The sequence below is a fragment of the Vipera berus genome, assembly GCF_964194415.1.
Source record: "Vipera berus genome assembly, chromosome: 1".
Classification (NCBI taxonomy): Eukaryota; Metazoa; Chordata; class Lepidosauria; order Squamata; family Viperidae; genus Vipera; species Vipera berus.
In genome coordinates, this window is record NC_138202.1 from 175,350,944 (window position 1) to 175,362,441 (window position 11,498).

Below are 11,498 nucleotides of genomic sequence, written 5' to 3' on the forward strand. Positions count from 1 at the left end.
TCACCTTAAACAAGGAGTCTCACTAATTCTTGTCAAAGATTTTAACCACTATATCATACTACCTTTTCTTTCATTGATAACACACTTCTCACAAATGACAAGGCTGGGGAATTTAGTTTTCCTTTAGGATTTTTATAGCTAGCTTCTATCCAGTCTCTTCAGAAGGAAGACACTGCTCCCAGTCACTGTCTTCAAAAGGAAAATTAAATACAAATCATACATCTCTGAGCTTAAAAGAAATATTTCCTTTTAGGAAGTCTCATTGATTGATAGTCAAGTGCCTCTGTTTACACAGGGCTGCCTTGGTGCAGGAGAACACCAAAGCCATCCATTAAGGTTAAGGAAAGCCTAAATCTCTAAAAAGTCCCTCTGAATGAATGCCAAGAACACTGTTGCATATTCTATACAAACCTGACCCAGCCCGTCTGTTCACATTACTAGGAGCAGCAACAGCTGCCTGTTTCCAGAGATAAAAAGACTTGACCTCCACTGCTCGCTCTGTTTCTTTAATGCAAGGAGGGGGAATAGAAAGCCAGAATGATCCTATGGTTGCTATAAGATTAAATACTCAGGAAAAAATGAAACTAGCCTTGCTTCTATAACTCTTACAGCTACAAGGAACCTATGGGTACAGTAATCCATTTCTCGTTTTCAGAGAAGTACTTCAGCATGATTTTGAGTTTCTGGGCTCTGCCAGTGCTTCTTGAGACCAGTAAACCCAAAACAGGTGTGTGTTTTTAAAGGGCAGGACGGCTGTCAGCAACACATCCAGTATCATCATACTGATTGGAGTCAAGGTTGGCTCACTCCTGGCTCCAATTAGCTCTTGGAGAAGTCATTAGGCTAGGGGTTCACATACTTTTTCCACCCTGCACTGTGAATGTTTCCATCTTATGTTCAATGAAAACATGACAACAGCTAATGTTTGCGTAGTATTATTTTAAGCAGACTGTGTTTTTCTATTGTTGTGACTTACATGACGTTTAGAGCGCATTTTATGGCCAATTCATGCAAAACTCCACATAATCCCAAAGGGTTCACATACTTTTTCTTGCAACTGTATCTTTGTAAGAATATCAGCTTTGTTGTAGTAAGAATGTATACCTCAAACCACATTAATATATGTTTAATATAACATGGTTAACATCTTGGAAATATGTGGCCATACCTATTGAAAGCAGAACAGCCAGAACAATAGCAGAATAAGAATCTTAGTTATTCAGGAGGAAGAGACTTTGCTGTTCTCTATAGCAATACCATTTAAACTTATATACTGCTTCATAGTGCTTTACAACCCTCTCTAAGCAGTTTACAGAGTCAGCATATTCCCACTAACAATCTGGGTCCTCATTTTATCGATCTTGGAAGGATGGAAGGCTGATTAGGCTCAGAAAAACTGCACAAGTTTTTTAAAAAATTAAAAGCCTTGGAACACACCCAATCTAGAATAAATAATAGTCTAAAATGACCAAGGTTCCACATTTAATTATACTTTTTGATGATTTATAATGTACCTTACAAAAATAAACACCAACTGACTACCATCCACCATCTTAGAGGATTTTATTAGAATATTTCTGTGGAACCTGGGACTGTTTTGTCCTCTCAGGAGGTAAAAGTTTTTGTTGTTAAAAAAATAACGATCTTAAAGAGATCAGTCTTACACATCACCACTCAGCTAGCTATTCTGGAGACCATCTCTGTTAGTAGTGCACCTCAGGGAAAGGGCCGACTGCTCAGTTTGAGTTACCTGTAGAAGTAGCAGCAATTGCAGTAGATGGAAATTGCTGTTTAACTTTCCTCACAACTGATTCATTACACAGTGGAGTCCGCTTCAGTTTTATCACCTGACCGGTTGCAAAATTACTAGACGAGGAAGACTTTGAGATCGTTTGGCCAACTCCCCCATCATCAGCGTCTCTAAGAGAGACTTGAGAATTTTTAGTCAATGGGACAGTCCTTGCATAAAGAGTTCTCGAAATCTTTTTGCTTATTAAAGAAGTATCGTTGGTAGGACACTTAAGAGCCGTTTGGGGATGTGAAGATGCTGCTATCTTTAAAGAAGCTGAGTTCTTAACTTTGATGCAGGTACTTGTAGAGGGGCCAGAGAATTGAACTGGCTTTCGATCTGTTCTGCTATTCAGTTGTCTTTCTTCCTCACCAGGAGAATCAATTATTCGTCTGTAAAAAAAAAATCATTAAGTCCACTGAATCCAGTAAAGACAGAGGATAAGTATAATATTCAGCGTATGCAAAAATTATTTTTACTCCGATATCTGCCTAAAATGGCACATACACATATATCAGACATTTCAATCATCAATGTATAAGGAATTAGGACAACATATTTATATTGATAATCATCTGCATTTGGCACAAGCAATAGAAATGATACATTCTTATTTAATACCAAATATAATTTCAGCTTGTTTTCAATTATATTTTTCTTATGTTCATTGTTAAGTATTACAAAGTGGGCTTGCATTTTATAGCAAAGAGAATAACATGGATTTTTGTGAGAGGAGGAGGAGGAGAAGTAGCATGAGTGTAGCATCTCGCTACTACTCGTTAAAGAAGTTTTTACATGAGTCTGAAAAAAAGTTACTGCTGCTTTAGGACATGCCTTCACTGAAGATTGATTTAAGATTATTCACTGCCAAGAATCACTTGTTGAGATGGACTATTCAAATTGAATTAATTAGTTTTATGTGACTCTTAAAACAGAAGTACTTTATTTTAGGCTTGAATGGAGATCAGAAAAAAGTTACACTATTTTAATGAAAGCACAGCTGCCCTCACAGAAGGTCTAAAACAAATGTAAAAACATTCAACCCTAGTGTTTTGTAATGTATTGTTTAACATATTCAAAGCAGTAAGGTTTTACTGATCCTTCTATAACACACTAACTACATATCACTTGGTAACACACCATTCTTCTATCAGAAGATACTGAATACAAAAAATCAAGTGCAAATATAACTTTTATTCCACTTAAAGGCTACAACAGGCAAATGAACCACAATACCTACCGTTTACGTACTGGAGACATATTCTGAAGGCTTCCTTTCAAAGAATGCTCCTCAAGAGTCCAACACTCTATCAGCTCCTGTGGTACTCGCCAGTAGCTGGCACCTTGTAATTTCAAACATATCATTTCACAATATTCAAGATGCATAAATTTGGTAACTTCTACCTGAAATTCACTGATATGCAATAAGGAATGTGTTAATGCACCTGGAAACACACCTTCATTACAACAGTTGTGTTCCCATAATTAAAGAGCAATATTCTGAATATCTTTTTCTATGTACAAAATTGAACTACATCCAGAATTACATAAGTGAAGTTGCTGACATAAAAACATGAAATCTTTTTCCTTCTCCTCATCCTTTTACTCAGCGGTCCCAAACCTTTCTGGCTCTGTGGACCGGCAGCAGGCAGCAATGGCAGGAAAGGGGATGGTTTTATCCATACAACCTAATCCTGAGCATGCACTAATGGTGCTTTGCATGCTCACTCGCCACTTGCATGACCCAGTTCCCAACAGGCCGTAGACCAGGAGCAATTTGCGGTCCCTGCTTTTACTGTACAGATCCCAACCTTGGGAAGATTTTCAACCTGCTGTAGTAGTTCTGATTGTATGTGAAGGGAGAGAGATGTTGCAGGATGCAGCTCCTATTTTTTAATTTATAATATTTTTTATCTTATTATCAGTTATTTAATTTATACTATTTTTTACCTTTCTCAATTTCAAACAATTGCCTGAAGTAGTAATATGTTTCTAAAAGAGTAATGGCTATTATGCTTAACTGACTCCTTTAGGCAAGTATGTGCATGTTTTCAAAATTCACAATATTTGTTTTGGCAGAAATGAATATTAAACTATCATGCCAACACATGATATAAAGAACCCAATACATGATATTTGAAATGGTATTTCTTCTATTTCACAATTGCTGATTACATTTTTACTATACTGAAATAATGGATAGTTGATTGTTTGAGCCTACCGTATTTTCCGGCGTATAAGACGACTTTTGAACCCCTAAAAATCACCTCAAAAGTTGGGGGGTCGTCTTATACGCCGGGTCGTCTTATACGCCGGAAAAAAAACACCTTCGGATCTTTTTTCTGCTGGGCGGCGGGATCGCTGGGTGAATGGAGGCAGGCGATGGCGACCCGTGGTTAAGTGGCCAACGGCGAACGGGCAAACTCTCGTCTGCTTCTGGGGCGGCTACTGCAGCTGCTGCCGTTGCTCTCTCAAGGACTGGCCGTGCTAGCGCCTCCAATGCTGGCTGACAGGTCCCTGATGAGAGGAGCGGGACTAGCCCGCGCCCGTCGTCTCGAGCAGCCGCTGCCGGGGGTGACTTCGTCGTCCTTCCCCAGCGACAGGAAGTTTTCTTGAGTCCTTTGCCGCCGCCACGGCCGCCGCCTCTTCGCAGAAACATGACTCCCGCTCGGCTGGAGCCCTGGGCTGGATGGAGGCAGGCGATGGCGACCCGTGGTCTCATCAGCTTCTGGGGCAGCTGCTGCAGCGGCTGCCGTTGCTCTTTCAAGGACTGGCCGTGCTAGCGCCTCCAATGCTTGGCTGTCAGGTCCCCGACAAGAGGACGGGCAGGCGGTCCCCAGAGGCGCCCCGCTCGACCGTAGGAAGGGAGAGCCTTTGCTCCCGCCGAGGCACCGCCTGACTCGCGCTGACCACAAGAATTGCTTGCTTGGAGTGCGGAACTGAGAGCAGCAGCGCAGCAGGCGAGAGAGCTCAGAGACAATAAGGCGAGGCGCCCCTTTGGCGGGAAAGGAGCAAAGCTGGGCCAATCACAGAGTAGGCGGAGTAGGGAAACAGGGAGGGAAACAGGGAGCAGGGAGGAAAGGGAGCTTGATTTAAAAGGCAGTGGCGTAGCGTGGGGGGTGCAGGGGGGGCCGGCCGCACCGGGCGCAACATCTGGGGGGGCCCGACCGGCGGGCTAGGGCAAGGCTGCTCGCGAGCGAGGGGTATCTGTGCCTGCGCCGACACAGAAACGCTTCTCTCTCCGGGTGGGGGAAGGCTCGGCGGCTCCCTGGGTCTATATACGCCTCTGTATGCGCACGCCGCCGCGCGCTCCCGCGAACGAGAAAGAAAGAACGGCAGCGGCGGCGTCTGCGAGCCTCGCCAGCGGCGGCGTTCCTCGGTGTGGGCGTGCCTGCGTCTTTGGGTGTGAGGCTTTCGGAGAGGCTGCCTTTGGCTCCTGGTACTTGCAGCCGGTGTAAAAGAACAAGTCTGTGAAAGCGGGCGAGAATTTCAGGGGGGTGGGGGGAAAGCCGGGGCAAGGCAAGCCGCCGAGGAGGGAGAAGCAGCCGCTCGGGCGCATCAGCGCAACCGAGACGAGCCAGCAGGCAGCCGGGATCGGAGCTGCGCGCCGGACTAAGAGGCCGTTTCGTGAGGCGAGAGGGTGGTGGGAGGGGGGAAGGAGGAGGAGGAGTCCCCAGACGTGGCAGCTCTTCCCGCCGCCCGTGGAGCGAGGTCGGTGTCCTCATCAGCCGCCTTTGCCTTGGCCAGAGGGATGCAGGGTGGGCACTTTAAGAGGCAGGCAGGCGTGGCGTCCCAGGAGGGGCGTGGGCGCGGCAGTCGCTCTCCCGGTTTGGCAAGTTTCCCGGCGGGTGACCGAAGAGCAGCCTCTGCCGGCGCTTACTCCAATGCGCTGCAACTCCAATGCACGCCCAGTCCAGCTCCATGAGGGGCAGGGCGGGAAGCCGGCCGGGAAGAGGGACCGCCTCGGCCGACGGTGAGAGGGAAGCGCACGAGTTCTAAAAAAGAGGCTGCGGGCGGAGCTGCCCCGCCCTGCGCCCAATGGGAGAAGTTCAAGGCCTGGGGGGGGAAGCAGGAGGGGCGCCGGCCGTGGCGGGGTGGCGGCTGCCCTCCAGCGCTGCCTGTCGCCTGGGAAACGCTGCGCCTCGGGGGCCGGCAGAAGCGCGGGAGCAGCGGGAGGGCCGGCGGGGCCAGTCGGGCCTTCGCCTCCTCTGCGACGGGCAGGGCATGTAAGTATTTTCCGGCATATAAGACAAAACCTTGAAAATCTTCTTAAAAGTAGGGGGTCGTCTTATACACCGGGTCGTCTTATACGCCGGAAAATACGGTAAGTGATAATAGTGCCCAAGATACTGGTTTTGTTACATTAAGAGCCAGTTACTCTCTTTTTCTTATGTTGCTGAATTAATAAAATGAATGCAAAATAAATGAAAAACTACCCTGGTTAACCTTCAACAGCCAACTCCCAACCATAAATACTTATATTCTTTTAAAAAAATACCATCTTCAAATATAGAAACGCACACCCACAGAGACATACCTCTTCCTTCCCAAGCCTCAAATGCATCCATTATCTTCTTCAATTCTGTTACTGAATAGTAACTCCAAATGTACTGGATGTTGTTTCCAGCCTCTCTAGTAAAAAAAAGTAGAAAAAAACAAATTATTTTACTAAATGAAAGACAAAACTTTGCTAAAGTTACTTTTTCATATTGAAGAATCATAACCATTTGAACATTCATTCCTATGATCTAAACATTTAAGATAACCACATTGTTGAAATTTCTCTTTAACGAAAGAAGTAGCAGCAATTCATAAAATATTCTACAACAGAAAATGGAAGGATATTAGGATTAATCTCAACTGGTCCCTGAACTGGATTCTTACATTGCATTAAACCATCATTAATGTTCATTATGGTGTGAAAAGGAAGTTATAATGGCTGAGCTCATACATCATAGTAGACCATAAAGCACAATTTATAAATTACAATTGATGACTCCATATTGTGCTGAAACAATAAAACAATTTTTTGTTTGGTATGATATCTGAATCCAGAGATTGTGGTATATTCCAGAAACTATGGTTGAAAGAAAGCAACTTAGCACAATTAGGCTCAGTTATGTGTTTAAGTGAACTATTTTATTCAGCCAAGTACCAGGACTAGATTACATTGTCTTCATTGCTGAATTTTGATAACACAATTTGTAGGACTAAATGTAGCATTCTTACTTGCTTAATTATTTTTACATAATAATTTTATCTGGCTATCTAGATAAATAGATATACCTTATGCAAGCAAACTGAATAGACAGCAAGAGTAACATTTAGTTCTACCTCAAAATCACACAATTAATTACATTTGAGCAAATTACTGTTTAATCCACTGTGTTTTCTGGGCAATATATGTTTAAACATTCCAGGCTTGGTTTTATTAATAACAGTTAAGATCCAGAGTATTACACAGACATTACAGAAGTAGAAGCCTAGTTATACAACTGGATTTTCTCTTGATCTCCTTTTCCTATATATTCCTCAAACCTGTATCAGATGTTCTCAAATATTCCAGAGAAGATTTACTGAGTATGCAGGCATTTTCTAGCAGATGTTAACACACCAATATAGAAACGTAACTGGAGAGTGCTTAATATTAAATCGTTAATGTTAATCTAAGTAATAATTATACCGTATATTCTTCTACCCAGAAGTAACTTGTATTACATTTAATGGGACTACATCACTGTAATTAGATATAAGACTGCAATCTTAACCAATTTGTATAAATAAACAAATCTCAAAAAGAATGACACTGGAAGATTTGCTTATTTTTAGAAAACCACCACTATTCTTGAGCACAATAGTAGGAACCTAACTTCCAGGTAACTGTTGAGGAACAAGTCCCATGATATGTCACTGTTCACAATGACAGGGAATGAATAGTATTGAAGACTAAAGCATCTGGAGAATATCTGCCATTTTTTCTCTAAACAGAAATTGCATAATGAGTTATGTAAATTCATTTATAATCTTATGTTAATATATAGTCACCTGGCTGAGAAACTTCTCACCTTTTGTAGATATTTTTACTATTTATTCTGCCTCCTAGTTCCTTTTCAACTGCAGTTGTTCCATCAGCTTTTGTGGCATATATTCCAATTACTCTACTCTCACAGCTGGAACCAGAAGTATTGAGGTAATGCAAGACCCAAACTGTTGGTTTAGTGCATATTAAGCCATAAGAGTCACAAAAACCTATGAGTGCCTAGAAAAGGAGTATACAGACATATATATTCAATCAAACAATCTGCCTATTTAATATATTTTGCATAATTTGAGTTATTAAAAAGTATCCAAAATATCTGTAGCCTACTTCTGTCAATGTAATCCTACTGTGTTCATGGCATTTTGCCACTGGTAAAAACAGATATCTGCAGTCTTACTGCTTCTACTCTGAAAAATAGATGAACAATACTTTAAGTAGTTATTCTATGTAGTCAACATAATTTGCTAAATATGCAGACAAAATATTAGATTTTTATTAGAAATGTGTTAAGAGAAAATACAGTAATACTGAAGTGGATTACTGAATTGTATTTTCCATTAGTGATGGGCTATGCTTTAATATATGCATAAAAACATGCATACAAGTGTATGAAAAATGTCTGTTATAATTGGATTGTGAGGATTGGTATATTACAACTGCAGATATTTTCTTTAGTCCTATCAATAATAATCTCTATATAGAATGGCTAACTTTTTTTCAACTTATTCCCTAGACAAAGTGGTTTGTGGAGTAAGCCCTAATAAAAGGGTAAGTTATTTTCCAGCTGAGAAATATGCATTACTTGTCCTTTATCAAATGTTGAATACATATCGCAGAAAAATTAAAGAACATAGGAAAATTCTGACCTTCTTAAGTTCTACATTTGTTCTTAAACAATATGTCTCCATTTCATTAGTTAGATGGTCAACAAGATTGTAAGGGTAAGGAATGCCAAAGTAATCAGCTTCTTCTTGTAATGCAATTCGTGTTTCCTCATTTTCAGGAATCCAAACTTCTCCATGAAGATAATTTAAGAGATATTTAAAAAGATTTCCATCACGATCAATAAGGCATGCTCCTGAAAACAGAAACAAAAAACGTACACTACATTTTGTATACTGCCATTACTGTAGTATATTATATTGCCCAGTAAATCTGTGTTAACAAAAAAGGGAGTAATTAAAGTTTAATTAAAGTTTAATTTATATTAGACAAGTTGGCCGTAGTTCAACACATTGTACTAGATTAACAGAAGCCAAATCAAGTAGGATTACCTTATTGCAGAACTCAGAATATACTGGGACAATATTAAATCACACCCCCAAACTGTGCATTGGGCTTTAACTCAGGACTTTTGTTTCTCTATAGAATGAAATAGTACAGACTGCACATCTGCGGAATAAGGGCATAAGAATGAACTGATGCAAATGGAAAAAATCAAGAGGTGGTAGTCAAGCTCACAGGAAAAATAATGCAAAGTAGCCCACAACCAAGTTATCTTGTGATAAATGTTGAAATGCATTTGTTCGCCTTTTCAAAGGCTATTTACAATTTAAGAAGCTTTTTACCTGAATTATCCATTTTTAAAGGAAACCTTCCACTGAACATAGCTGCTAACATTGAATCCTTAAAACGGCATAAAGATTCACGTCTAGCTGTGTACATAAAGCCTCCAACATTAAGTCGAATAATATCTACCATCTTTTCAGACTTGCTGTCATCCATCACTTCTGCAGTTAATATTATTAGATTATGTATTTTGATACCTGAAATAAATTTTATATAAAACTGTATTTAGGAGATTAAGTAAGAAAATTAGCATTTCAGTAGCATCATCACTCAAAAATAATAGTTAAATGACTTAAATTAGTAGAAATCTCTTAAATGTTGAAGATGCATACCATCATGAGAATGTACATGCAGGTCACACTTCTAACACAGCATTCTTAAAATTGTTGGGGATTCAATTGCTATAATTCTTATTCCTCAGTCATGGTGGCTGGAATGTTGTAGTTCCGACCCATCTGGGAGGGCATCACACTACTAGTAATGCCTTGTTCCTAGGTGACTTTTTCTCAACTACTACAGTGAAAGCAAATTGTATTCCTAACAGAAAATCCAACTATTCTTATTTAACATTAATCCTAAGAAACTTGAGTTACATTAATAGAACTTCTGTATCTTGGGAAAGTAATGTTCCTACACTTGGAAAGGCCTATTTGGAGTCAGGACAGACCATGTTCCACAGGCATTTCTTCCTTTATCCAATATGCTCTGGGAGAAACTTGTGAACTAATGTGCAATTCTAAATACTGAGCAGCTACAATTTCAGACTGAAATGCCATGAATATTTGCTTACCTGAATGAAAAGAGGCATAGTAAGATTGTGAACCATAGCATAAAGTATAGTTTTCATCAAAATGCTAAATGCCAAGAGTTACAGATGTTTTTATTAGAACCTCCTTTTAGAAGAGATCACCCAAGCTAGGGAGCCCTTGCAGGATTGCCATTGGGGACGAAAAATAGAGGCCAGCACTTTGTACACCAGCTTGAGCTGCTGCTGTGCAACTGTGATTTATGAATCAAATAAATGTGCATGCTCTATGACTTTTCTAGACAAATACATTGAATAATAGCCTGCTATCCATAAAAACAGCCTGGTTTATAAACTTGTTTAGCAAATAATAACAAAACATCTTCACGACTATATCAGTATATGGGCTCCTATTCCTCTTCTTCCAAATATATTGTTCCATGAGAAAACACGAGGGGACTAGAAATGGAAAAGTATGTCTAGGTCCAATGGAAGTTGTCCAAATGAGATAGGCCTCCTAGAGAGTTTTGCCATGTCATTAATGTTTCTGATAGAAATTACACAGCAGAGTTCTTTGCTAGATCCAGCGATAGCGTTTCTCTCCCTTCTTAAAATTCTAAGATCCAAGAGGGAATTTGGAACAAACCATGACAAATGACCATGCTGTACAATTTGAAGTATGGATATTGGCCAGGCAAGCTGGATTCTTTACCTTAACCACGTCCAATAGTCAAAGAGTACAGAGCTGTTGTATTAAACAGCTGGAGGACATCAGCTTTTCTACACTGGGAAGAATCCAGTTTACAGATCTGCAGCCAAGATTCCTTAGAAGCCTGCTAAGTATCACCATCACATATACTAAGTCCAGCTACCCCTAGGAACAAAGCTATACTAAGTCCAGCTACTCCTAGGATCAAAGCTAAGTCCAGCTACCCCTAGCTAACAAAGAGCCTTGGTGGAACAGTGGGCTAATGCCTCCTTAAGTAACACCAGCTGCCTGCAATTAGTGCAGGTTCGCATCCCACCAGGCTCAAGGTTGACTCAGCCTTCCATCCTTCCGAGGTAGGTAAAATGAGGACCCAGATTGTTGGGGGCAATAAGCTGACTTTGTAATAATGCCTTGGGGGGTGTATGAAAGCCCTAATAAGCAGGCATATACATAGAATGAAGGCTACTGCTAAGTTTGTAAAGCCGCCCTGAGTCTTCGGAGAAGGGCAGGATATAAATGGAACTAAAATAAATAAAAAATAAAAAAAATCAGACAAGAACGCGGACAGCTCCGAAAAGCCAGCAAGGAGTTATAATTTTCTGCCTCTTAGCTGCCATCTGGTGGTTGGCTGGATTTTTGCAATCTT

At 40.9% G+C, this 11,498-nt stretch overlaps 1 protein-coding gene across 1 annotated transcript; it reads right to left on the minus strand.

Annotated features, from left to right (window-relative positions):
• Positions 1-65: 65 nt before the first annotated feature.
• Positions 66-9,555, minus strand: KCTD18 (potassium channel tetramerization domain containing 18). Its single transcript, XM_081313933.1, has 6 exons — positions 9,398-9,555; positions 8,696-8,907; positions 7,855-8,048; positions 6,327-6,421; positions 3,030-3,132; positions 66-2,181 (listed from the first exon to the last, which is right to left on the minus strand). The coding sequence occupies exons 1-6, from the start codon at positions 9,552-9,554 to the stop codon at positions 1,737-1,739; spliced, it is 1,206 nt and encodes a 401-aa protein (XP_081170059.1). The 5' UTR covers position 9,555; the 3' UTR covers positions 66-1,736.
• Positions 9,556-11,498: the final 1,943 nt, after the last annotated feature.